General features: G+C 32.0%; 3 protein-coding genes across 5 annotated transcripts in view; 1 reads left to right on the forward strand and 2 right to left on the reverse strand.

The window, feature by feature from the left end:
• The first annotated feature begins 64 nt into the window (after positions 1-64).
• Positions 65-27,595, forward strand: LOC105669084 (Leucine-rich tendon-specific protein). Of its 2 annotated transcripts, none has more exons than XM_012361828.2 (5): positions 65-4,643; positions 19,834-20,188; positions 21,680-21,997; positions 22,291-22,623; positions 23,259-27,595. In XM_012361828.2, the coding sequence occupies exons 2-5, from the start codon at positions 19,835-19,837 to the stop codon at positions 24,690-24,692; spliced, it is 2,439 nt and encodes an 812-aa protein (XP_012217251.1). In that variant the 5' UTR covers positions 65-4,643; position 19,834; the 3' UTR covers positions 24,693-27,595. The 2 variants fall into 2 exon arrangements, with proteins under 2 accessions (XP_012217251.1, XP_012217252.1); XM_012361829.2 differs by lacking the exon at positions 65-4,643 and adding an exon at positions 17,604-17,717.
• Positions 5,179-19,258, reverse strand: LOC105669085 (dynein regulatory complex protein 11-like). 2 transcript variants are annotated; one of them, XM_067350126.1, is made up of 9 exons: positions 18,608-19,258; positions 18,130-18,282; positions 17,935-18,068; positions 17,460-17,720; positions 15,147-15,448; positions 11,939-12,473; positions 9,851-10,212; positions 9,213-9,461; positions 5,179-6,298 (listed from the first exon to the last, which is right to left on the reverse strand). In XM_067350126.1, exons 1-9 carry the CDS (start codon positions 18,748-18,750, stop codon positions 5,879-5,881), a joined length of 2,559 nt encoding a protein of 852 aa, XP_067206227.1. In that variant the 5' UTR covers positions 18,751-19,258; the 3' UTR covers positions 5,179-5,878. The 2 variants fall into 2 exon arrangements, with proteins under 2 accessions (XP_067206227.1, XP_067206226.1); XM_067350125.1 differs by having other exon boundaries at positions 9,851-10,215; positions 18,608-19,257.
• LOC105677795 (transmembrane protein 26) overlaps positions 27,519-27,725 on the reverse strand; it is a 67,939-nt gene continuing 67,732 nt past the window's right edge. Inside the window, exon 6 of the mRNA XM_067350129.1 lies at positions 27,519-27,657. Within this exon, the coding sequence (XP_067206230.1) occupies positions 27,612-27,657 (46 nt within the window). The 3' untranslated portion in view covers positions 27,519-27,611. The remainder of the gene's footprint in view (positions 27,658-27,725) is intronic.

The raw sequence follows: 27,725 nt of genomic DNA on the forward strand, positions 1-27,725 counted from the left end.
TAAATCCACTTGAAATCTTTTTGGCTAGAGCGGAAAAACTTGCAATTTGTCTCATTCAAGCTATCAATAAGATCTTTTTTTTTTTTTAAATTAAGAAAAATTCATTGTTTTAATTAACAAAATGTATAATATGGCATGAGAAATACAATTTCTATTTATTAAAATAGAATTTACTTTGGGTTTGCAGCTGGACAAAAGGATTTAGCTGATTTTGAAACTGATGTCTGCCATTTTTACTTTAATTTAAATGAAATTTATTTTAAATTAACATAATTTTTATAATTTTGAAACATTTTTATTACCAATAATATAAACAAAATTTACATATATTACAAAACATTATGTTTAGTTATTTTTTGGAAAAATACAATGTCTTTTCCTCTTTTATTTTTATATCAAATTCAAATAAAAGTAAAATACTAAACACAGGAAAAATTGGCAAAAGAATATAAACTAATATAACTAATATAAACTGCATTTGCAACAGTAAATAGGGATTTAACTGCTTTTGCAACTGGACTCATTTTTCTCCCTTGATTTTATAAAATTTGTAACTGTTTCTACATATTTTTAAACGTTCAATTTGTAACCAAGGAGCTAAGAAATCTAAGGGTACCAATATCTTACTTTTCTATATTTTTGGACTTAACTGTTTTACTAAAAGTAATTTTTGTGAGGGGATAATAAGTTAAGGTGGTTCGAGCGTGACATTGTTGGCTAAAAGTAATGTTTTTGTGGTGGGATAATAGCAGGGATTTAAGCTATATAACGTACTGGAGTGAGCCTTTTCCATAAAAACCAATGTGTAGTTTGCGGCTCAAGGATGGCAATAGAAGGCGGGGACGCGTTTGTCTTTCTTCCACATGTACTACCGTGTATGGCTGGGAATATTATAATATTATTATAAATATAAAAACGAAGACAGACATGAGATAGACATCCCCGTCCGATATAACTCTCTTTTTTTTCACAGTGGTCCATCCCCACTTCTTCAAGGCTCACTCCGGTATGTTATATAGCTCACTCCCAGTAAACACAAGCTAACAGTAACATAACGTCAATGTTATAATTTCCCACTTAATAATGTAACTGCAATATAACATGCCTTGTACGTAACAATTATGTTGTTGAGTGGGAAATTGTAACATTAATGTTATGTTACTGTTATTTTGTGTTTGCTGGGCTGATAATAGATTAAGAAACTCTCATTTATACACACGAAATTTTTAGTTATGATTGTTCGAAATGTCTGATAAGTGTTAAACTATACACTATGTATTATATGTGACAATAATGTGTTGATTTATTTATGAATTTCTGACCTGTAAGGTAAAGTATTGTAATTATACATTTTATTCATAAATGTAATTTTTTATGTTATTAAATACAAAATATGTCGACAAAAATAAAACATAAATGGATTAAAAAAGCGCATATTTACATTAATCTCGTCACAATAATGCAGTATTGTCGCTATTATATCAGTGTTAAATGTATCAAGTGGTGTAATATATAAAAATCTTCAAATTTTAAATTTTAATTTCTCAATAATTAACAAGTGAACTATTGTACTTTCTTTCTAAAAGCTTCATTATGAATTTATTTATTATTTGCTACTTTTTTATCAAAATCATAAGAATATGTTTTTTTATTATAGTAGTATAGTTTTTTTATTATAGTACATAATTAAATGTAACATCGACTTTTGCCATAAGATTCTGTATAAAAATTTCTTACTTTAAAGTCAAACATCTCAGTAATTAATAAGTCAAATATTGTTGAAATTGTGAGATTATATTTATGAAGTCTCTAAGTACAAATATAGATTTGAATAATTTTTTAAGAAAATTAATTAACGCTCGAACCATCTTAAGCGCTACATATTCTACTTTTCTGCGAATAAACCTTTTCACGTAGATGTTGCTGATTTCTCTTACTTTTTTTTACAAATTTTTTGATAAAACTTGGAGAAGAACTTGCGCTGCAATACATCGTCAAACATAAATATGCTTTGACATAGAAATCGACAATTAACTCCAATGTAGCCTGTTCGGAGAATACAGTTTTTTGCGTGGATGTATAAACGATAGCAGCCCTTTGGATAGCGTACAATCGATTATCTTTCACAGAATCGTACATATCAAATCGCAGAATCAAAACATATTATTTAAAAATTTTTATTGTATAGCCAATTTGTGTAATCAATAAACTTATATAGTCAATATTTTTTATAAACTTTTCCAATTTTGCAAGCATTGTTATCTTTATTAACCTATTTAAGTTAATTTTATGAGATATTAAGAGTTCAGTCAAGTTAATACTTGCAATATATTTTATATTGATCGAATGCGCGCTTTAAACTTCTCGAATTAATTCCTTGTGCAAGTGCCGCTTAAATCGCTTTTTTTCGTCAATATTTGTATACAATGAGATTCTCAATCAGACTCTGTCAACTGTACGATACCACTACCTCGCCTTTACGTTGAAATGTAAGAAGAATCTATCTCACCGCGTTAGCGTTCTTGTTAGAAAAACACATTGATTAATTCAAAAAAGTCAATTTATAAAACTATGAGAAATCATCTCGTGATAAATGTTAAAAGATTTTGCGAATAGACTTATTTATAAAAGAATCAAATTAAAAGAATTATTTTGTTAAAATTTAGATAATATAAAACATTGAATACATTATAAAAACTAATATTGTATATTCGTGTACTGAGAAATAATTAATTAGAAATTGTGAAAAATTTAAGAAATATATTACATGTCAAATATTTACATAACTGTAAATAGATTTTTATAGTTAACGATATATGAAATAAATTTATATTACAAGAAAAATACAATAGCAACAATCGTATATAATTAGCATATACTTTGAAATCTATCAAAATAATAAAAAGTTCTATTATATTGTGACAATTAACAGCGAATACATTCTGGAGGTACATTTAAAATTCTGTTTATTTTTAAGTTCTTTAATAATATTATAACAACTTTCTCGCAAATATAAATATTTTTTTATATTATTTTAGAATTTGTAGTTTTATTTGAAAAAAATAAATCCAGTTTGCACGATATATATTCTTCATGCTGTATTTTTTTCAGATTCGGGTCATTTAGGTTTGATGTTTCTGACGCATTATAAACAACTCAGACTTGTTAAAGAAGTCGAACTTTCTTTTATCGCAGCTACGCCAGTCTCTCGCCGCAGCGTAGGCGTGTAGGCCCGGTTTTATGTGATTTCATAACGACAATGACGACGACGATGATGGATAAACCAATTTTCAGTATCAAAAAATTTTCGCAACGATTCTGATGTTTAGAGACCCCTCCTAACTTTACTTATCGTTTCCTTATCACCCGGTCCTTGATCTTTTCTCGAATCCTCTCGTGCGTGCAAAAGCAGCGGGCATAAAAATGACGCTACTTCTTGTAGTGCATCGATAAACAAAATCAATCGATAAGCAAAGTAGATGAGAAGAACGTTATTTTGTAAAATAATGTTGAATTGTAAAAAATTCTGTTTCCTTCCCTTATTCTGTTTCTTTTCCTTATTTGAGAAATTGAGAATTTCTGAATCGTTTCCTTTAATTAGAACTCGTCAATGTCCTTGGAACGCTAAGTTTTCAGTATCGAAAAGTTCGAATTATTCTGCATTTCTGGATTAGACAAAAAGACATCGTCAATCATTGCATTTTCAAAAGACTTTTTTCTATTGGTTCACGCGATATCATTGTCATCTTCGTCCTAGTTGACCGCGACACTACGATATCTGCTCCAGCTCTAGCAGGAGAGCCAGCACGGAGAGCGTGCGGCTACGGCGGCAAGTGGGCGTAAGGGCCGGGAAAGAGAACGTCGTCTCGTGTTCCATACATGGCTATGCTATGTGGAAACTGAGAGACACAGACAGACGAACGGACCAACGCGACCGGGGGAGTCCCCACCGTATGGATACTACGTGTGGAGGCGAGACGTTTTCTCGTCTCTCAAAACGGTCGCCGAGAATGCTCTCGGCGCACAGTGCCTCGCAGCACGCACATCATATAACCGCTGTTCATGCAGGATCGCCCTCTCCCCTTATCCTCGGTGTTACCATCCACCGGGCGATTTGTGTCGTTCCGCGCGAATCTTCGGAAAATTCAGTGTCCACGATTTACAATTAAAACTCCGATTTGAAGTTCTCGCGTTCGATAAATTATCGTCTGCGTGCATACGTACACGTGCAATAGCGTTTTGGTAATCAAATTCTGACGATCATCTGGTTATCTTCATTATATTCAATGACTGTCGGGTATTGAGATTTGATCCTTTGCAGAGATTCCTTACGGTAAAATCTCGCGTGTGACAATGATACGACGGTATCATGAAAGATAGAGGAAGCAATTGAAACAAATTTTTGGCTTGTGAAATTTCATTAAGTGTAAAAAGAGACTCAAGAAATCTCGATTGAGGGATGTGATAGCAAGATACATCTGAATCTGAGGATTATTTTTTATCGACTTTCGCACGATGCACTTGCGGGCACTTTACCGGCGTGGGTGCTATTGGATTCTTTCTTCATTTTGAGACCAAGGTGTTGCAGGAGAGTGCAGGGGTTGGAAACACGTTTGAAACGAACGCGCCATTATACATTAAAGGTATGTATATAGCAATTGCAATATATGCATATTTGCATGTATATTTATGTATATTGCAATTATTAAGCAATCTTTTTTCTGCAATTTACAATTAAACAGAACATTTCTACTTTCTCGGATAAGTATTTTTGAGATACACTTTTCCCTTTTAGTACCTGAGAAAAAAAAAATATAAATTTAAATAAAATATTTTTTGGTATAACTACTTACATATATTTTAATAAATACACAAAATAGTGTTGAATCTATTCATCTTATTAACTGCATCATTTGTAGCATTATCACTATTGAGATTACATGTTGATTAGGATTATAAAATAATTAACTGAATTAAATATGTCAACAATACCATATTGTTTTAAATGATATCAATTAATATTAACATTGTGAATGTACGACTTAAATATAAATATTTGAATTAAAAAAAATAATTATGAACGTATTTAGTCATGTGTTGATAATTTTTTTTTCAATATAATTTTATTTTAGTTTAATAAAACAAGTACACATTATTTCTCAAAAATCAACAAAGAAGGAAAATGAAAAAACTTGTTTATTTAGCGTATATCCTAATTCGAAAATTCAGAGAAAAGTATGTAATTCCGTCGCAAAGGCGTTAATACATATAGGACATACAGTTAATATACAGTTAATACAGGACTAATACATATGAGTGCAACGTAACCCACTAGTGGATAATTCTTTAATAAATTTCTGAGATTTTGAATTAGTTTTTGCATTATAAAAATATTCACGCTTTAACAGATTTTATGTAATTAGCGGTCAAAAATAAATTTTTTTCTTAAAATTAAATTGTATGGAGATGCAAGTAAGTAACAAAACTATATTCATTAGTTAATTTAAATAGACTTTGTTTTCATAGATTTTGAATTTGAAACTTGCCAAGATATGTAATGTTTCAAATAAAAAAATTTAAAATGTGTTGAATATTAAAATAAACGCTATAAAGATAGCATATAATATCTAAAATATTTATTAAAAAATTAGAAAATCGTAAAATATTAATAATTAATAAGAGACATAAAAAATGCAGCTGCTATTTCTGTTACTCATATCTCTACGTATGAATTACACCACTGCTTTCGCAAAACACTTGGAATACAATAGAGATTTACATTATATGCAAACATAATTTTGCATCGAACAAAACTTTTGTTTCCGCAAAATACATATTTGTTGAAACACCTGCAAACGCATTATCTTCCAATTCACGTTCAACTGTGCTCTTGCTTTTCGGCTTGTAAAGCTGCGGCCCTTTTCTTGGCAAATGGAATGCGTTTTTCAAATTTTTCAAGCGCTACTGCCATTTCTGTCGTGGGATATCGATATGTCAGCAGTTCATTCATAATTTCTAGTGGATTTAACGGATCAAACTTGAGAATGATTCTTCGACGTAAAGAGAGCACTTTCTCTACGGCTTGCCGAATAAAATCCAGAGAAATCCCGACAGACATCTTGGCCAAGCAGGAAACGTCAATGTCGCGATCAACACCGTAATATTTCATCAGCAGTTCTTTATAGTACATGTACAGTGTGTTGTAATCGGTGGCAGGTACCATTATGAATTTGTTATGAAGCTTGACGAAAGCAGCTGTTGTCTTCTGTGGCTCCTCGAACAGCGAGAGAAATAATATCTATTAAATGAATTAGAGCCGATTGTTCCAACTTTTTGATAGATTTTACCTCTCAGTTATCTAAAATCAATATTAGTAAATATCAGTAACTATTGTTCTATCTGTGATAAAGTTTACCTACGAGTTAAATTGTTATTACTAAGATGCAATTTTATTCGGTATTTCAACCATCGGATAAGGATTACTGATATTTATTTTAGATAACTGAGAAGTAAAGTCTATTAAAAAGTTGGAATAACCGGCTGTTAATATATTACTAATTAATATAACAAAGTTTTTTCTTCTTATGCTAAATAATTATATCCATCTCTTATTTTTTATTATTCCAATTATTATTCTGCGGAAAGTTCTTTTTTTGGTTGTTCAACTAATGTCAATTTAGTAAAAAAAAGAGATATGCATAATAACCCAGACAGCACGCATGTCCAAAATCGGGACATAAGACGGCTTAAAGACGTCAGTAAGACGCCTTTTAGACACGGTATCTAAAAGACGTCTTAATGATGTCTTTAAGATGTCTTATGTCCCGATTTTAGACATGTGTGCTGTTTGGGAAGCTGCAACAAATGCGATCCATCATATAAAATTTTCATAAAAGTCGTATAGTTAAAAATAAAATAATTGCATTTCATAAATTTGATTTTAATTATGATTGAAAAAATAGTAGTAAATTTGATGGAAAAAGTGATATTGGGGAGGGTTATTCCTGCATCAAGTCGCAGAAATATATTATTAAAGTAGATACTCTTATATTATTACTCTTAGATTTTCTAATATATTAAAAATTACAAAAAAATTTAATCAAAAAATGAATTTACACTTTGATTCATATAAATATAAATTTAATCTCTTAACCATTAAAAAATTCTAATTCTATTATCAAAAATTTTTTATGAAAGAACCAATTAAATATAAAGTTTAAACCAATTAGTTTAAGATTTTTTAAAACCCCGAATTTAAATTCAGTGAACATTTTGAAACTTTGAATCATGAATCCAATGTGGCAATTAAAAATTCAAAACAATATAAAAAAATTTTAATGTCATAAACAATATAATAAAAATTTAATATTATAAAACTTTTAGAAGGTTTCAGAAATCTTTAATTTAAAAATTAAGCGGTAAATTTTATAATTTTGTAATAAAAAATAAAGAAAATCCTGAAGTGAACTACCTGAAGTAAACCTGAAAGTACCTGAAGAAAAGTATAAAGTAAGGTATTTGTAAAGTATGTTACAAATTTGTAAAATACGATAGAGAATTCGTTGATTTTTCACTTCGTTGAATACAAATCTCTGATTAAAATTTTTACATTTAATATTAAATAGCAGATATAAATTTAAAAAGTTATTTTATTTTTATGAAACTTAATTTTTAAGGATTTTTATGATCTTTTAATTTGAATCTTACATCAGAAATTTGAAATGTAAAAAATATTATTTTTATAAAAAGCATTAAATAAAATTTATTATATTTTGAGACTTTCATTTATATATCATATTTAAATTAAATGCTAACAACTATAATTAAATTTAATTATAGTTAATTGATCCAAATGTTCACCATATCTTTATTGAAGTAATATCTAATTGGTTTTGCAATAAAAGAATTTACTATTCAAGAGTTGAAATAATTACAATTGTAATTAGTACTTTTAACACGTGTTGCATACACCATATTAAGGTTAACGTTTTTAATTTTATCTTGAAAACTACATTTAAGACTTTAATGAAAAATAATGAGCATGCAGAAAATAGATATATGAACATAAAAAAAAACAGCATTTGACTGTTTAGGTTCAACAATATAATCGTAAGAAGTATATGATTTTTGATATTTTTTGACGTATACAAAATTTGAGCAGGATGTAACAACAGCGTGCGTGTAATTCCATGTGCGCGCGCACATATTCAGATTTTAAATTTTCCTTTAACACAAAATAACACTATAATGTAAATAGTTATGATGCTAAACTAAATTTCAATAGATTTGCAACGTTGCCATTATCGACATACTTTACATTAGTATATGTGAATCACGATATACAATTCTTACATGTGTAGGTGTGTAGTATGGACAAACCCAACCAAAAGTTTACTCTAGAGAGCACAAGAAATTAATTTATTAACTATTTTTAAATTATTATTAAACTTTTGATTAATCCTTTTTAGTAATAAATTGTTCGTATAATAAATTAAATAATATGTAATATCTAAACTTTATTATTTGAGTTTTTTTGTAATGAAGGACTTAACTTTTAGATCATACTGTCGCGAGACAACTACCTTAAGAAATTGAAGTAACATTATTATGGCAAATTATTTTCGACTGAATGTCAATGGGTTTTCTTTACGATATCAATGTCAATGAGTTAATAATAGTAAATGCAGAATGCAGAATCTCACAGACATTTTATCCTATCGTTATTCTACATTAACTCGGCTTCATCTACATACAACGGCCATATACACTGAAGATGTTTCATTAATGAGCAACCTCGAATGATCAGGACGAGAAGTCCGAATGGCACAGGAAAAAAAGAAAGAGCCCGGTTGTTGTGGCACGCGCGCGCGTATACGCCTACGTGGATTCGCCGAAGTGCCAGCGGGCAACAACGATTCATTCATATTGAAGAAAGATCCTTAGCGGGAATAGTGAGAATATATTTTACAAAATAAGCGCTGTTCGATATAATTCTCCAATTTAAAAGTACCATCCTAAATTCTCGCAATACGAGGTGTATTTACAATATTTAAAAAGATTTTAATGTTTAACGATTTTATTATAAAACAAACTGCGGAAAATGTTGTAAGGAAAAATAAACGAAATTGCAAAGTTAAAAAAAGCAAATTACGATAAAAAGTAAATCGCCAGAAATATGACCAAATTTTTTAATCTTTTATATATAGCTTTACCTGGTCACCCGGCTTGATATTTTTTACTAGTTTGACAAAATGTTTTGTGAATCGTTTGAGTTGAAGATACCACTCCTCCGATGGAATTTGCTTTAGCCAGGGTTTTTCATTAGTGTTGAAAAAAATAATAGAAGGTGCATAAACACGGGCCACTTTGTAAATCATATCGATAAGTCTTTGTTCATTTTTTTTGCCAATGTATTTGCCAATCAGGACAGGTGCCGACACATCAAGGAGTAACGCGCCGACCTGAGAAAAAGCTCAAAAACTCAAAAAACTGAATTATAAATCCATTTCCTTTAAACCTCTTATCTCTTAAGAAATAAAAATGCTTTCTTATAAAAAATAATTGTCTATTAAGAAACGATTAAAGATTTATAAGACATTTGTCTATGAAGATAATTGTTTATGAAGAAACGATTAAAGATTTATAAGACAATGCATTCCAGATTTTTGAAACGTTGTACTTAGATCTGCAATCAAAATTTTGCGAATTGTGCGAACTCAACAGAAACTCAACAGAAATAATTAAAATTTTTAATTAAAAATTTGAACAATATAATTTTATACAAAATTTTATTAAATATATATCATAAAAACTTTTTGTTAGAGAATTGAAAATAAAGATAAACAGTTACCTCCGAGCAAATGGCATTGGTGAGAGAAGTCTTTCCGGCTCCTGGCAATCCATAGATGCACACGGAACGCACGAGTGGCGCGACCTGATGCGTCTCCTTGGAGATTAAAGGTAACACGCAGTACTCCAAGACAAGCTGCTTGACTTCGCCCAACCGGTGAATGTAATTTCGGGATTCACGACGCGCTTCGTAATTCTGATAGGAAAGATCGCTGTGCCATTCGCGTAGAAAAACAGTGCGATAGTTCCTAATAACTTTAGCTTGCAATAACTCGTTAAAGAACTCATTGATAGTCACATCTTCCAGAACATCGTTCTTCTTTTGTTTCTCCGTTTTGATCTTGCCGTTATTCTTCTTTACATCTACTATAATATAATTTAATGCTTTATATTATGAATCTAACAAACAAAGAAACGAATTTGTATCCATTTTAAATTATTATAATTACATTATGTATTATAAAATAACTTTTACCCAGATAGCCAAGTCTGTCGAAAACAGATTTTGTAAAATGCCTGCTACAAGAAGGCATTTTACAAAATCTGGGTAAAAGTTATTTTATAATACATAATGTAATTATAATAATCTATTAATAGATATAATATATCTGATGATTTCGGCAGAATGCGATAGAAATAAAACAAAATCTGCTGACATATACTAAAAGCAGATTGACAACAAAAACTAGGCAGACTCTATTTCATAATCTGATGGTAGATTGACGACAGAAATCGAGCAGGATCTGCCATTTCGAAGAAGCAACGCGATTGTAGTGCGGATAAAATAATAATTTCTTAATATAATAGTTTGTTAAATAATTTCTTAATGTAATAGTTTGTTAAAGTATAAATAGTCTAATGGTAAGAACATTCGCCTGGCAAGCAGGAAGATTCGATTTCGATTCCCGGTTTAGTCACACGCGCCTTAATATCTTTTCTCGTTTATCATTCCTTTATTTCTTATTAATAGATTATCAACTTTGAGAAATTATTATACATTGGTCCTATGTAAACAATCATTCATAATAAATAAATTAAGAAATTTATTTCCTCCACATTGTAATTGTGGTCGGTTCTTCACATGTCTAATTTCCAATATATAATTTTTTTTAAATATTGAGAACTCCTCTACTAAAAAATCTTTTTGTAACAAAACAAAATTTTCATGTGACTAAAATAATTCCAATTTTATCTGCTATAAAAATAGCGGAAAAGCTATAAAAAATATCGAACGGAAAAGTAGAATAAGTCAGTGCATCATTTGAATAAAAGGCCATTTAAATGCATTTAAATACCAATGCTATGAAACGGCAGATGCTGTTTGGTTTTTGTTACCAATCTGCCGTCAACTACGCTGCACAAATCCTGCTCGGTTTCTGCTGCCAATTTGTTATGATAAGCAGAATCTATCGGCAGAATACGAGCTTAATGTGGATATAGATGGCACCGAATCTGTTGCCAAGTTCTGATTGTGAGTGAATTTATTCAATATTTAGTCAATCTGCCGGCAGGCTGTAAACATTTTGTTTACTGGGTTATCTGTATTACTGGTAGTTATCTGTACAGAGCAATCTTAAAATAAGGTTATTAAACATTAAAAATGTTTTCACACATTGTACACAGTCACAGGAATGCCTTAACACATGAACTTGCATGAGTGTAAATTTCACAAGCCAATTCAAAAGTGCCTTGACACTCGTTGACAAATTCATGTGTTAAGGCATTCCTGTGATCGTGTGTACATTAAGAAGAAAAGTTGTTTTGCTTGGAACATCTGTACAGAATACATACTCATAACTTAAAAGTAGCCTGAATTAGTCTTAAGAGATAAATTTATTGTCTCATAGTAGTTCTAGGATGATATCGATGCTTGTTCTAAAATGTTGTAGCAGTTTGTAAATATACATCAAAACTCATAAAAATTAACAATTAAAATCACTCTTTAAAATTAATAACTTGTACTGATTATAAAAAATTCTGAACAGACGTCCACTGCAACTATGAAATGTAATATTTGAATGAAATAATAGACACTTGTGTAATATAATAAGCGTAAATGATTATTAATTATAAGTTTCTTGTTAATCACTTTTATCGATAGTTGCAAACTTTTCCTTATCGCTTCTGAGATCCTTCAACAACGCCTTATTCAACAATTCCAGTTCAATCCTCATCAATTCATCTACTATCTTTCGCATTTCAAACTGCAACTCGTAACATAGCTTTTCAGTAATCAAATCCAAATATTCTTCCTGTTCGGGATTGTTGCTCTCATCGCGAAAACTCCAATTATTAATAAAATCAGCATTTGCTTTCTCCAAGTAGGATAGAGCTTGTGTTTGCGACATTCGCCAACCGTGCGATTCGTGCTTAATGGATTCGGGCACCAACGTCGTTTTCTCGATTATTTTACCCTTCGGCTTGGCTTCTTTTTTTCTCTCCAGTTTTTCCATCAGATATTCCTGTGGCGTCATCGTCTGTCCAGTCGTGATTAAAACGCTACCACCCAAATCCGCTGCCGGAAACACGTCGTAGTGCCCCACTGTGTCATACCAGATAACGAACCACTCGTGAATCTCGTCGGTGATATCTTCCATTAATCCAGGGCCCCGGATTCTCAGCAGCTTTCAAAAGTTAACTGTTTTTTAACATTTTCTCAAAAGTAACAGGATTAACTAGATATAGTCTAAAAAGTAAGAATACAAAACGCGATCAGAATTTCTTAAAATATTTATTACAAAATCGAATAAAAACATTTTTATTATATTTATTTATTTTTCTACATAATCATCTTTGTGGTATTTATTTAACTCATTGTCGGATATGAGTTTTTTGTATTTTAAGTATGCATGTAATCACGTAGTGAGTTCAATGCATAGTTGTACAGAAAGAGTTTCCACTGTGAATTTTAGACTATTTAATAGTCCTATTCTCTAACTTTTTAACGATGATATCTCCGTTATTATATGTCATTATATTAATGTTATTACAGTCAAACTTCGATAACTCGAATCGCTAAAGACATGAAAAATGCTTCGAGTTATAGTAGTTTCGTCCTACAGAAGTTTTCGAATTATAGAAGTTTGGAATTTAAAGATTTGACTTATAGAGGCTTCAAACAAAACTCTAGCATTTTTTGTGGTATAGAGATATTACAAAAAAAAATTCAATTTACAGAGGCTAGCCTTTTATTATACATATGTATTTGTGCATACATAATTTATAACGAAAGAATTTAGATAGAAAAATAAATGAGCTCTAAGGGTATTGATACATGCTTGACAAGTTTCTACATGTAGAAAACAAAACAAAACTGTTGATTGGCTATCATTTTGTTAGAGTAAATTTGAGTAATAGATTCCAGTCATGTATTCCAGAATTCGAGTTATAGAGGCAAATTAAATAAGACATCGATTCAAGTTACAAAGGCTTAAGTCACATGACTTCGATTTATAGAAGTATTTTTGAGTAACAGTGGCCATATTCTTTTAAATTTTAGTTATAGAGGCAAAATAAAACATTTAATAAGCTTCACGATTTGTTCGAGTTATAAGATGTTTTTATTTTGATTTATAGAGTTTTTAACAATAAGACGATGGAATTTTTAACAATAAGACGATGGATAAATTGTTTATTTTTCGAAGAAAAGTTTTCAACATAGCATTGTTACAAATTAATGTTATGTAATATGCGATATACGAGGGTCGTCTGAAAAGTTCTGAGCCTCAATACAAAGATGGCATTACTCGTCAAAACCATTTCAGTATTACAATCTGTTAAGGTATGTTCTTTTCGGGTCTTTTTCTAATCCGCTTTTTCTTCCGTCTCTGTCTCGCGTCGCTCGCGCCACGCTACGGGCTCGATCATAAACCTGCAGTCGACTGTGTTGTGTGCTTGCGCAAGCTACGTCGTATTGTCGGTGTGACTTCCTAATATATTGATTTTTTTCTTGTATTCATCGATTTATTACTCGTTCTATCACTCTTCCCTTCCACGGTATGGTGATAGCACCGCATTCATCGCACGAGACAACACAATCGTATATGCTTTAAAAGATAACTGTAAAAATTGTAAATATTTTGTACCCTCAGTTATTGTTTGACGGTCATTTGTGCCAGTCGATGTCAGTATTTTCGTAAAAATGAAAAAAAAAACGAATATCGTGCCGTTATTAAATTCTTGCATTTGAAAGGCAATACGCCTACGGAAATTAAAGCCAAGTTAGACGCTGTGTTTAATTTCCGTGGGCGTATTGCCTTTCAAATGCAAGAATTTAATTACGGCATGATATTTGTTTTTTTCCATTTTTACGAAAATACTGACATCGACTGGCACAAATGACCGTCAAACAATAACTGAGCGTACAAAATGTTTATAATTTTCACAGTTATCTTTCAAAGCATATACGATTGTAATACCGAAATGGTTTTGATGAGTAATGCCATCTTCGTATTGAGGCTCAAAACTTTTCAGACGACCCTCGTATGTATATACAGGGTGATTCAAAATAACCGTATGTCCTTAAAGGGACATATTCCTGAGCGTATTCTGAGACAACTTTTCCTTTGGCAAAAGTTTGTGCGGAGCTTAATTTTTAAATTATAAAAGAAAATAGTTAGCGTATCGTGAGTTGAGTACAAGAAACAAGCAGGGGCGCCGCAACTCACCGCTACACACGGGTGTTTACGTGAGGCGCCTGCTACAATCAGCTGACACTCACGATACACAATTACTCGAAAAACACATGTTTCTTTTTTCGAGTAATTTTCACGCATCAAGTGATTAGTAGTGATCATTAAATAAATTCCTCGTTTTATCGATGAAGTGAGTGAACAGAGTATGTGAATGTGTTGTGTTTTGAAACGTAAAACGTGAACCATAAGAAAGTGGAAAAACTTTTACTCGATATGGATCTGTCTCATTGCGGGAGAAAGAGAGAGAAAGAAAGAGAGATGCGTATACGTATTTGTGTATCGTGAGTGTCAGCTGATTGTAGCAGGCGCCTCACGTAAACACTCGCGTGTAACGGTGAGTTGCGACGCCCCTGCTTGTTTCTTGTACTCGACTCACGATACGCTAGCTATTTTCTTTTATAACTTGAAAATTAAGCTCTGCACAAACTTTTGCCAAAGGAAAAGTTGTCTCAGAATACGCTCAGGAATATGCTCCTTTAAGGACATACGGTTATTTTGAATCACCCTGTATAGATTCACATATGTATATATGTGCACTAAAAATAGTCCCATATTTTTCCCAACAATACTTCAGATTCTAGAAATTTTATTGAAAAAATTTACCCTTGAACGTTCATCGCTGATCGCTTTCTCAGTGTGCGCGTCGAATACAGGCATCAGAGCACGTCGACATTTAAAATTTTCTTCGTCTTTCGCGAACGTTTCGTGGCACTGCCAGCTCGGTATTGTCATACCCAAAGTTTCTTCGAGACGTGCAATCCGTCCTTTTATGACTTTTCTCGTGGCGTAACGTCGCCATGCGCGCTGTATTGTTATCACCGAATTAATGAATATAGTTCGATCTATTCTTTTCGGTGTTATTTCCCCCATAGTTACTTTCTGATTGTAATCGTACATACGTTTCACTGTAGGACAGTTCAGCATTAAACATTATAAGCAAACATAAGAAGGGTTGATAGTTACTGTTGTAATTCCAATAGAAAAACTAGATAAATTTATTTCTTCCGTAATTATGCATTACAGGAGATGCAGCTCCAATTTAATCTTGACATATATTACGAGATCACAATTTTGAGTGATTACCAGATTTTAACGCTTGTTGTTTATTGAAAAGTTATTAACAAAATAAGTTTAATGAATAAAACATAATTTTCTGATTCTATATACATTTAATAAAACGTGCTCTTAGCAGATTCGTTTATTCAAACGTTGTAAATTGAATGTATGGGCTTTGCCCTTCTCCCGCCCACGCATTCAATTTATCACATTTTGATAATTATAAATACATTGTGAAAATGTTCTAAACAACAAAGTCTTACAATTTATTCATCAATAGTACAGAATTAGTTAATAGACACAAAGAAGCCATTGTTGAAAAACAACATTTTGATGCTTTGCAACAAAAACTATGTTCCTAACAGTACTTCTACAGGGTGTCCCATAAGTCAAGGTCAATCGCTTGGGAGGTGATTTGGGACTCAAAAACAAGAAAAAAAGTTGATATGAACATATGTCCGGAAATATGTTGTTTTCAAGTTATCATCATTTTTATATTAAAATTTGAAATTGCTGTATTTCGAATTTTTTGTTAAAATTAAAAGAAGGGATGGTTAGTATATGAGTTTTATAACATAACTAAAGTCAAATAAAAGTTGCGGGCTGCTTTAGCACTACCCAAGATGCATCACGTGGAGGTACAGCTTTTAGCATCCCTTGGCAGAGATCAGGACCCCAGTTCGTCACTGTGACGAAAACCTCTTATAATTTTCATATTATCTCATACACACACACACACACACACACATACACACACGCAGGCACGCACGCACGCACGCACGCGCACATGCGCGCGCGTGCGGCAGAGAGAGTTTGGAGTCACTAAATACCACAGGAGTGACGAACTGTGGGGTCCTGATCTCTGCCAAAGGATGCTAAAAGCTGTACCTCCACATGGTGCATCCTGGGTAGTGCTAAAGCAGCCTGCAACTTTTATGTGACTTTAATTATGTTATAAAACTCATATACTAACTATTCCTTCTTTTAATTTTGACAAAAAATTTAAAATGCAGCAATTTCAAATTTCAACATAAAAATGGCGATAATTCGAAAACAATGCATTTTTGGATGTATGTTCATATCAACTTTTTTTCTTGTTTTTGGGTTCCCAATCACCTCCCGAGCGATTGATCTCGACTTACGAGATATCCTGTAACACAAGTAAGAAGAAACATTTCCTGATTGCAGGCGCCGCGGAACCGGGGGGGGGGGGCAGAGGGGGCAACCGCCCAGAGATAATTCAAGGGGGGCGTAGCCCCCCTGAAATTTTTCTGTTTTCTTCAGGTATTTCATGATCAAAAATGTTGAGTATCAAATATTTACATCAAAGATGGAAAAATGGGTTATTTTTTTTTCTTTTTCTTTTTCCTTTTTTTTTGACTACTTACTCGTTCAATTAAAGTACACGAGAAAAATAATAAAATAATAAAATACACGAGTAACGAAGAAAATTAAGCGCATTAAATTAATTAGAACAAAATATTTTTCGTACATTTATACTATCCACTAAGTGGCCTATTATTTGGTGTTTGAATGGAGTTACACACACATATATATATATATATACATATTATGAAAGTATTATGTATCGCCTTTATAAATTTTGCCCCCTCAGATGAAAAATACTTCCGCGGCGTCTGCCTGATTGAACACGGAAAATTACGTTTTATTCATTAAACTTATTTTGTTAATAACTTTTTAATAAACAACAAGCGCCGGTTAAAACTTTTAATGGTTACTTAGAGTTGTGATCTCGACAACATATATCAAGGTTAAAAGTCATTGCTGCATCCCTTATGATGCATAATTAGCGTAAATATTTTTAAATGAGTAAAATTATTTATTTTTTCTGCTAAATACTATCTGTTCCATAACAGCGTCCCATCCTGGCTCTTTCATGACTTTGTATTAACAATATTGCGCTACGCATAGCTCTTTTGGTAGCAAGTTTTGCTTCCCGGGCAGCATATTGTTCGGGCGACTCACGGATCAATTCCACTTTCGATTCCTCGGTGCGCATTCTTCTTCGTTTGGGACGAGTCTGTAGTGTTTCCTTTTCAGCCACATCGACTATGCTCTTGATATCTATTTGTGACAGGCTGCGTTCTTCTATCGACGGTACTACACAATTAAATTTAAATTGCATTATTTATTTTGAAATTTTAATATTATTAAGTCTATATTTCAAATATAATTATCTCTTTAATTGTTGTGTAAAAATACAAACGTTTCATTACTAACAATAATTTTTATAAAAAAATAATTAATTTTATGCATATATTTATTATGTATATTTTAATATAATTTTATTAGCAATAAGAAACATTTCATGAACCTTTGTGAGCACTCTCCATTAATTCTTCAATAAACTTTCTGCGTTCATGCATGCGTTCCCGACTGGACGCTGACGCAAATAGCTCGATGCAGTCCGGCGTGAATTTCATTTGATTCAAGAGATCGTCGGGCCATCTGCACAAACAGTATTTTTGTGCAAATTGCAAATAATTGAATAAACAGCGAGAGAGCGTACTGATAGTCCGTGTAATCTAATCGAACGATTTCTTTCTTATACGCCAACATTTGCCCAATGGCACAATCTAACATCTGCTTGATCAACGCCCGTTTCTGCGTTTGCACCATTTGATCAAGACACATGATAAGTCTTCTTACAATATTACAATACCTGGATATTAATTCAGGTGATCAATGCTTTGAGTAGAAAATTATTAATATACTGAGAAAAGAAGTTAATATGATTAAATATATTCAATTAATTATCATTTATTTAGTTCAAATATTTATGTATTTTAATATATATATATATATATATATATATATATATATATATATATATATATATATATATATCAATAATATTTACAAATTCGTGTAATTTAAAACAATAATAACATTTTGTTGACATATTTAATTTAGTGATAATGCTAAAGAAAAAAAATAATACTTAATAAGTTGAATTGATTCAATATTATTGTGCAAATATTTTATACCTAAGATACATAAGCAACATTGAATTTAAAACCGTTTCTTTTCTTTTAGGTCTATCTTCTTGCAATTTTCTTTCGAGCTTCAGCAACTTTTCTAGATCGCTTCTCGTGACAAGCCATAATTCAGTATAATAAACATGAGACATTGTTTTTATGTGTATATTTGTGATAAATATGTATTATTATAGAATTTTGTAATATGTGTACTCGCAATTTGAAATTTGTCAGTTCTAAACTGTGGTTATCTCTGGTATATAATAGTGATTGGTGTTTAAGAATGAACTTGTGCGCGTTAGTGAAAACAAAATCGGAATCTTATATTTTGCAAAATTATTTGTCACATGTCATATAAATAATAAATAATTATTAATTAAATTATAATAGAGAAGTATTGATTAAATTAATTATAATAAAAAAAAATAAAAATAAAATAAATCAATAAATAATTAAATGATAAAGAATAATAAAAATATTATTTGTTTTATTATCTAATAAAAAATAAAATAATAATATATTTATTAAATATAATATAATAAGCTTTCCGATCTGTTGCGTTGTCAGTGCGAAATAATTTATTTTTTATTTTCGAAAACTATTCCTCTTCGAGACATTAAATGTACACACATCGATCTCAATAACCGTGACGGCTCGGGGAGGAAAGCCGTTATTATATTTGATAAATTATCATTACAAGCCTTTCTCATGTCGATTTTAAATCACGCTGGCTAGTCAAGTGTCTATCTCCTATTTCTTAATAGAAATTATTTATTTCCCAACTTGGCGAAAGAGAATATTAGAAACGTGGTCTGATTGTGAGTAGTGGTAAGAACAGTCGCCCGGCAAGTGAAAGATTCGGGTTCAAATCCGGGCTTGCTCAGCCACTCGCGCTTTGATATATTTTTTCTCTCGTTCTTTCTTCTTATATTTCCCTAATTTTTTTCTCTCGTTCTTCCTTCTTATATATTTCCTAATTTTAATTTGTACATTCTGATTCTTTATGGTGAGATTAATGTATTTAATTTTCATACATTCTAAGTATCTTAATTTGAAATTGGTATATATTTAATGTCTTGAAATAGACGAATAGTTTTCAAAAATAAAAAATAAATTATTTTGCATCAACAATTGCGATGGCTTGGAAAGCCATTATTATATTATATTATTTGATAGATTATCGTTATAAGCCTTTCTCTCATGTCGATTTTATATTTATTAAACTTTTTTTTTAGGATGCCGAAACCACTTCGAAACTTACTCGTCTTGACATTGATAATAACAGCATCGTGTCTCGACGTGACGATAGACAATGCCACGACATCAACAGAAATGTCTTTATTAATAACATCAACGAATACATCCAGGTTGATGACGATCACTACCAAAGAAAATTCAGCAACATCGTCGACAATCCTTACAGTGCAAGATGACAGCATCCCGAAAAATCTATCCCACACATTGTCGTCGTCGCCGTCATCTTCTCCTGACGGGATTTGGGAGTGCCCAAATATTACAAAAGCAGGCGTGACGTGTTCCTGCGACTTTCCACATACGCTCAGGTGCATCGGCGATAGAACGACACTACAGGTAATTACAGTACACACTATTGTTGTCAATCATTTTGTCTTTGTTCGATATTGAATGATATTTGTATTGACTTATGTTAGTAATTGGAAAGTAATCAATATAATATAATAGAAAACAAAAATATTTGTATCGTAAAAATAATAATGTAACTATACATATGGTAGAGACAACTATAGTTGCCAAATAAACATACACAATTTTATTTGAATTATTTCTATTATTATTAAAATTATATTAATATTATAATATTATTATATAACAATAAAATTTAATTGTGTATATGGTATACAGTGTCTCAGTGTAAACGTACTTATTGAATATCTTGAAAAGGACGCATCATTTTCGAGAAAAAGAATTATATTATGTATATTGTCATCGTAGATTACGATAAAATTATTTTCCATCTTCAAAAATTGCCCCTTGGGAATTTTTTTGGGAGAGTGCTACCCCTATCTCGGTATTTCCAAACGGGAAGGGTGTGTTTTGACTTTGAATTCAAATTCTACGTAAAAAAATAAGAATTTTTTACTTTTGTCATTTTTTTCAAATTCCTGGAATTTTTTAGTTATAGAAGGTTTTCCCCAAAGAACCCTGTACTCTTAACATGGGAATCGGACTTTCTGTCAAATTGAATCAAACTTTCAGTAATGATAAGTTTTGGAAGAATCTTTCAATCGAGATAGAGCGCTAGCAGGTTTTGGCAAATGGTTTTCGAAATATAGCCTTTTGAAATCGGAAAAACTGTTCCTTTATTATTCCCACCGAATATGGTATCGTTGGAAAGCTCTTGTCTAGAGTTTTCAAGAAATACTACACACGGATACACATTCAAACTATGGGCTGATAATAGAAAAGATCTGTTGTGACCAACCATTAGAAAGCTCTTGACATACACTTCAAATCTTTTTTCAGAATTTAATTATCTCAGTTAGTGCCGAAGCTACATCGCATTTTGTGAAGTTTAAAATTTGGGGAAACTCCTCTATAACTAAAAAATTCGAGGAAATTTGAAAAAAATGACAAGAGTAAAAAAATCTTGGTTTTTTGCGTAGAATTTGAATCCTAAGTCAAAACATATCCTTCCATTTAAAAATACCGAAATAGGGATAGCATCCCTCCCCCCTCCCCCCCAAAATTCCCAAAGGACTATTTTTGAAAATTAAATATAGTTTTATCTACGGTATCGATATACATATAATAGTGTAATTTTTTTCTCGGAGCAAAATGATGCGTTTTTTCCGAGATATTCAATGAGTACATTTACGCGGGACACCTTGTATAATACAACATAAAATAAGCGTAACAAAATAAATTAATCAGTAAAACAATATTAATCTTAAGATTCAAAAATTAATTAAATTCTTTGATTAATTTGAAAATTATCTTTAATTTTTTTCGAAAGATCTTCAAAATTTTAAAACAAATAACAGACGAAGAAGAGATTGTTCCTATTGAGATGAAGAAATTGTTATCATCAATTGTTCTTGTTAGACTATCAGCGAGCATTTGAAACGTAGTCGACCGGACAACATGATATCGCTACTGGATGTGACTGTGACGGGGATCTCCGTACTTCCGGCGCGTTTTCTGGAGAATATTGCGCTTCATGGATTGGTCATTTCCACCGGCGAGCTGAAATACGTCCACGAAAACGCGTTCATCGCTCTGGCGCAACCGTTACAAGCGCTCGGATTACCCAATAATCTACTGGACGCAGTTCCAACAACCGCGCTATTGCATCTTATTGGTTTGGACCGATTAGACCTATCTCACAACAAATTAAAAACATTAGAAGCAGACTCGTTCAAGGTACTGATACCATTTTAAAAATTTTCACATTAGAAAACACATTATGCATTAATTATAAACTAATGATTGTAAATTGCAGTTCTTAGTGCACAATCAAATTTCATTACATGTTACATTTATATAAAAATGCAAAATGTTTTATTTTAAACTTTAGAAAAAAGAAAATAAGAATAAAAAATTATAATTACCAAAAAATTAAGAAATAATAATGAACTTGTTATAAAATAGGGATGTGTCTTCCTGAAAAATTTTGAGAAAATCAATGAGAAAGCAAAAAAAACACTTGCTTTCAGGGATTGTCGAATTTGACCTATCTCGACCTATGCGACAATCTGTTATCACAATTGTCGCCACAGGCATTCTTGGCCCTACCAGCATTGCGTTCACTGAAAATGCGTGGAAATCGCCTGAGTGTCTCCGCTCTGTCTGCGTTAAGGGGTTTAAAACGTTTAGAAGAGCTGGATTTGTCTAGCAATCTGCTACTGGGCCCAATGGGTCCCAATCTACTACCACAAATGCCCAGACTGCATTTCCTTACCATGTCGGAGAACGGTCTCATCAATGTTCAGCAAGGTGCTCTCATGGGCCTTAGGAATCTCACTTACCTCAGTTTGAGTCACAATCAGGTAATTATTTACTTAAAAGTTAAGTTAAAATTTTTTAACTTATTTTTATAATACAGGGTGTCCCAAAAATTTTGACACAGCGGCCGTATGCCGGTAGAGCAGACCAAACTGAACCGAAAAGTCCTCTACCATTTTACAATTTTCACAAGAGTTAAAGAGATATTAATTATTAAAGATTACCGAATGCGAACGCACGGCTGAGATACGACCGCCTACAGACTACGGTCGCTAGGTGCGCGGCGTGCGGTAAGCGGCGAGCGACAAGCGGCGAGACGCGCCGCTCGCCGCTCCCCGCTCGCCGCTTGTCGCTCGCCGCTTACCGCACGCCGCGCACCTAGCGACCGTAGTCTGTAGGCGGTCGTATCTCAGCCGTGCGTTCGCATTCGGTAATCTTTAATAATTAATATCTCTTTAACCCTTGTGAAAATTGTAAAATGGTAGAGGACTTTTCGGTTCAGTTTGGTCTGCTCTACCGGCATACGGCCGCTGTGTCAAAATTTTTGGGACACTCTGTATAAAGAACAAAAAATATTTAAAAATTTATTTAAAAAAAAATAAATATTTAATAAATTATTTTATTCTTCAAAAATAATTTTTTTTGTTATATTATTCCATTAAAATTATTAAACTCATAGATTGACGTACTGGAGGATTACTCGTTCAAGTACTTATCGACCTTGACGCGACTGAACTTGGCGAACAATCGCATTGTCGCCGTGTCTAGTGCTTCATTGGCGCACTTGGAGAAGTTGATTACTCTAGATCTGACATATAACTTTCTGCGATCTTTGACGGCTGATCTGGTGGTGCCGTTAAAAAGCCTGCAGGACCTACGATTGGACGATAACGACATTACAATGGTGGCGAATGATGTGCCAATGTCGAAGTTGCGCCTAAAAAAGCTCTCGCTCACCGATAATCCGCTCAATTGCGACTGCACGCTGCTAGAGTTTGCCAACTGGCTAGCAAACTCTAATCTGACTGAAGAGGACAAGTTATCAGCGGTATGCGCGACACCACCGGCTCTCGAAAATGGCGTCCTTACGCAGGTGCCACCGGGTAGTCTGCTCTGCGGCGAGCCTACACCGCCCATAATGACCCGGGTGCCACTGGCGGAGGCGCAGCTTAATCTCAAGGAGTACCACTATGATGAGAGCACCGGCATAAATCTGTTGTGGCATGTAGAAGAGTGTGCCGAGCATTATACCTGCGACTCGCTTATTATCTATGAGACAATTGGCGACAATGAGATCAAGACGGTGTCTAGTCCGTTGCACTGCGACTCTCGGATGATGCGTGATCCGTGTACACTACCAGTCGCCATACCGGCTTCCCTGCGTCTGCAACTAGGTCATAAATACCGTTACTGTGTGGTGCTGCTTGTGCCTACCACCTACGAGGACGTATCCCTCGGTCTTGGTTGCAGCGACATTATTGTTCTACAGAAGATGAGCCAACAATGGCAGGAAGAGTACGCGAGAGAAGCGGATCCTTATTCCGTGACATCCATGCAAACACCTCTTGTTTACACGCGGATTACTAGCGTTCACGCGAACATGACCGACAAAGGCTATCTGCACGTCAACGTAGTTCTTTCTAGAATAAAAGAGTCATCGACTCTCACATCATCGGCCTGCCAAGTATTTATTGTCGTATTTGACACAGTTTCTGCGGTACATCGACAAACGTTCAATTGCACTTCCGCATTCGTTATCGATGTGCAAGTGTCGTCACCAGGTTACTATCGAGTGTGCGCTAGCCTGGATGAACTTGCCGACGTCATCATCGCGTCGTCATCCAGCAATCTGGTGGATGATAATGAGAGGTTTCGTTGCATCGAAGTAGTCGAGCAAGCCGGTTATACCCAGCAGAACGTCGAGCTGTTGATCGTGATGACTGTGATCGTTGCCATGAGCATTCTTCTTATTACTCTCGCTCTGCTCGGTAAAAATCTGGCTAGACGGTTGCGGCACTCCAGAATACAGGCGCAATGCTTCTTGCCAGCGCAAGAATTTGAAATCACTCATAAGGCACATTATATCAAACTTCTGGCCACAACAAAAGTTTAGTGAGCCCACGTTAATAATGAAAAATCGACTGTATTTTTCGAATTCAATATTGACAACAAAAGTTTGACTTTAATTGAAAGTTTGTTTGAAATTTAATATTGAAAATTCAAGAGTTTAAAAATAAGAAAGCAAAACTTTTTTACATTTTTCTCGTTTTTTAAAATATTAAATTAACCTAAATCATAATACTCCAGGATGTCTGATAATAACCACGACAACGCTTATGAGCAGGTAATGAGCAAAATGTTGAAAATTGACAAAATGGTGGTCTTTTGAAGAAAAGTAATTGAATTTTGTCTAAAAGTTGCAACAATTTGTTTAAATAAAAAAAAAACAGTAACATATACGGCAATAATTCTAGTTCCATCGATAGACAGTCATTTTCTTGAGATTCGTTTAAAATTTGAAGCTAATCTCTTGATTGATTCTCGAGATTTCTTCAAAAAAGCAGTTTCGAGAAAACAGGCTTTAAAGTTTCTGTTGTGTATAAGGAATGATATTTACTACTTACCATTAAAATGTTATCACTTTGCCAGTTTTTGGAATTTTGTCTAATCATTTTAGAAACATATTTTTAAGGTCCCAGCCTTTTTAAAAATAAAAAAAAAACGATTTTTTTTACCCAACAAGGTAGAAGACCCTCTTCAATTAATATCTCAATAATTATTGCAAAATTTACAAAACGGTAAAGAACTTTTTTGTTCAATTAATTTTTTTCTGTATACTTTTTTTATTTGTCCACGAGCGTTGTCGTGGTTATTATCAGACATCTTGTATGTATATTATACTTCCTGTTGGCTCAGAAGTTGATCGCCTATAAACCATACATAAAGCTTCTAATAACAACAAAATACGACATTAGAATCTACATTAATAATGAAAAATTGACATTACTTTTTTGTGATAAAACAAATTTTCTTTTAAAAAGAAAATATATACAGCATCACTGTCACCCTTTTGACGAGAAAACAAAGGAATGCCTCCAGAGGAAGTCAAGCACATAACATGTGCCGATATTCTCGTTTAGATTCAAATATCATAGTTGAATGTTAAGAATCTTTGAGTGCTCTGAGATTATAAAAAATGTTCTCAAAGATTAACGATCTGTATTCTGATTAATTATCTTTTTAATTCAACTTTGACTACAAAAGTTTAATATTATTTTTGATATTCAACATTGAAAATTTAAGCATTTAAAAATAGGAAAGCAAAATTTACATTTCTTGTTTTTTTTTAAATTTTTTAAAATTATTATATTAGAAATATAATCTTATTTTATGTTTTATTATGCATATAAATATAAATTCCAGATAATCAATTATACAATATCTACAATACAATACAATTATCTACAGCAACCGTGCTCTTTTATTGTCTTTCGACGTAAACTGATTGGATTGGATTGTAATTAATGCAATCTCAAACACCTGTATCTCGTCCCTTTCCATAAGTAGAACATTTTAATATTTAGAAAAAAATAAAAAAAGAGTATAAAAAAATGTAATTTTTTTTATTAATTACTTGGAACCTTTTGTTTTTATTTAAATCGAAATGTGTATTCCTGCGTATGTGCATTCTATATTGTCAATCTACATTTCTCTATTTTCATCATTCAGCACTCATTATCTTTAGTGTTTAAATCACTTGATATTCTAAATTTCAATAAATATGATATTTGTCTTTAAAGTCGTAAATATCTGTTTAAATGTATACATGATAAATTATTTGCATATTCCAACCAAGATTTTTGAGTTAAAAAATTTCTATACAAAATTGAACAAAATAGAATGTTAACAAAACAACGGAACGGGTGAATTAATTGAGTCCAGACTTTCAAAGAACCCTAGGCATTACTGAAATACAATAATTTATGGCATTTTTAAAGTCGGTTGGCATATAAACAAGCAATCTTGCTGAGAATCAATTTGGCACAAAATACAACCATCTATCTTTTAACCCTTTCGTTTCCACTGCAGCCATGGCTACGTATTTAAAATTATGAAATAAAATATTATTACCATCTATATTTCCATATCTGCGAAAAGAGAGTACTAGTTTTTTTAGTCTTGTATATATGGTTTTAACATGTATTTTAATATGTATTTACAAATTTTGCGATAAAATATTATATTAAAGTATTCATCTTTTATGTTGTCTAATTCGATGATAAGAGTTATTTTATAAATACAATAAGAGTTTGAAAATTATTGTTTGAAATATTTTAAATAGATTTACTAACACCAAAAGTAAGAAAAAAGATTTTTATTATGTATCATAAGTTTACAATACAAATATTGTACATGGTTGCAATAAAAGTAAAAACTGTTGCCAAATAATAATAAATAAAAAAATCTTCAAACATTTTTAAAATGTCAAATTTTTTATGAATGATTTATTTGCTATGTAATATGCACAACAATACGAATAAATATTTTTTTGTAACTATTGAATAATTTGGGAATGAAAAGGTTAACAATTTTATCCGATATCTTATAATTTTCGTATGTTCGATACAATATTATAGGTGCCATTTTTCATTTAACAAAAAAAATACCAAAGCTAAAAGAAAATTTGTTATAAAAAAATTAATTGTTGATTCTTTTTTTAATTTTATTTTAATGTCTTTAATTCTTAAGTTCTATTATATATACTATTAAAGATTATATCATAGATTACATGAATATTTTTTTTTCCGCAAAAATCTTATATGTTTGTCACTAAGAAAACGTTCTTTACTAAACATTTCTGTACATCTATTTATGTTCACAAATTTTATTCCCATTAACGCTTACGATACTATTATTTTGCTTTTGTAATTAAGATTATACCGCCATTAATTCTGGCGCGTATGAAAAGAATGTTAATGACTAGTATTGCAGAATAAATGAATAGTAATACCACGATGCTCAAATTCCATTGTCAATCTCTGTCCTGTCTCCGCTTTCGATGTATATATTTATGAACACTGCAAATTATCATAACTATTTATCATTAGTATAACAAAGAAATTATTTTCACATCCCATATTTTGGA

Source organism: Linepithema humile, chromosome 2, assembly GCF_040581485.1.
Source record: "Linepithema humile isolate Giens D197 chromosome 2, Lhum_UNIL_v1.0, whole genome shotgun sequence".
In the NCBI taxonomy this organism is placed as follows: domain Eukaryota; kingdom Metazoa; phylum Arthropoda; class Insecta; order Hymenoptera; family Formicidae; genus Linepithema; species Linepithema humile.

What these genes read in the sequence shown, in the direction of transcription:
- LOC105669085 (XM_067350125.1), bottom strand. Translation starts at nt 18,750, where the DNA reads ATGTCTCATGTTTATTATACTGAATTATGGCTTGTCACGAGAAGCGAT. An exon ending in AATGGAGAGTGCTCACAAAG is followed by an intron (nt 17,721 to 17,934) that starts GTTCATGAAATG and finishes TTAATTGTGTAG; the next exon opens with TACCGTCGATAGAAGAACGC. An exon ending in CCAATGCCATTTGCTCGGAG is followed by an intron (nt 9,462 to 9,850) that starts GTAACTGTTTAT and finishes GCTTTTTCTCAG; the next exon opens with GTCGGCGCGTTACTCCTTGA.
- LOC105669084 (XM_012361828.2), top strand. Translation starts at nt 19,835, where the DNA reads ATGCCGAAACCACTTCGAAACTTACTCGTCTTGACATTGATAATAACA. An exon ending in GCGATAGAACGACACTACAG is followed by an intron (nt 20,189 to 21,679) that starts GTAATTACAGTA and finishes TGTTCTTGTTAG; the next exon opens with ACTATCAGCGAGCATTTGAA. An exon ending in TCAGTTTGAGTCACAATCAG is followed by an intron (nt 22,624 to 23,258) that starts GTAATTATTTAC and finishes TTAAACTCATAG; the next exon opens with ATTGACGTACTGGAGGATTA.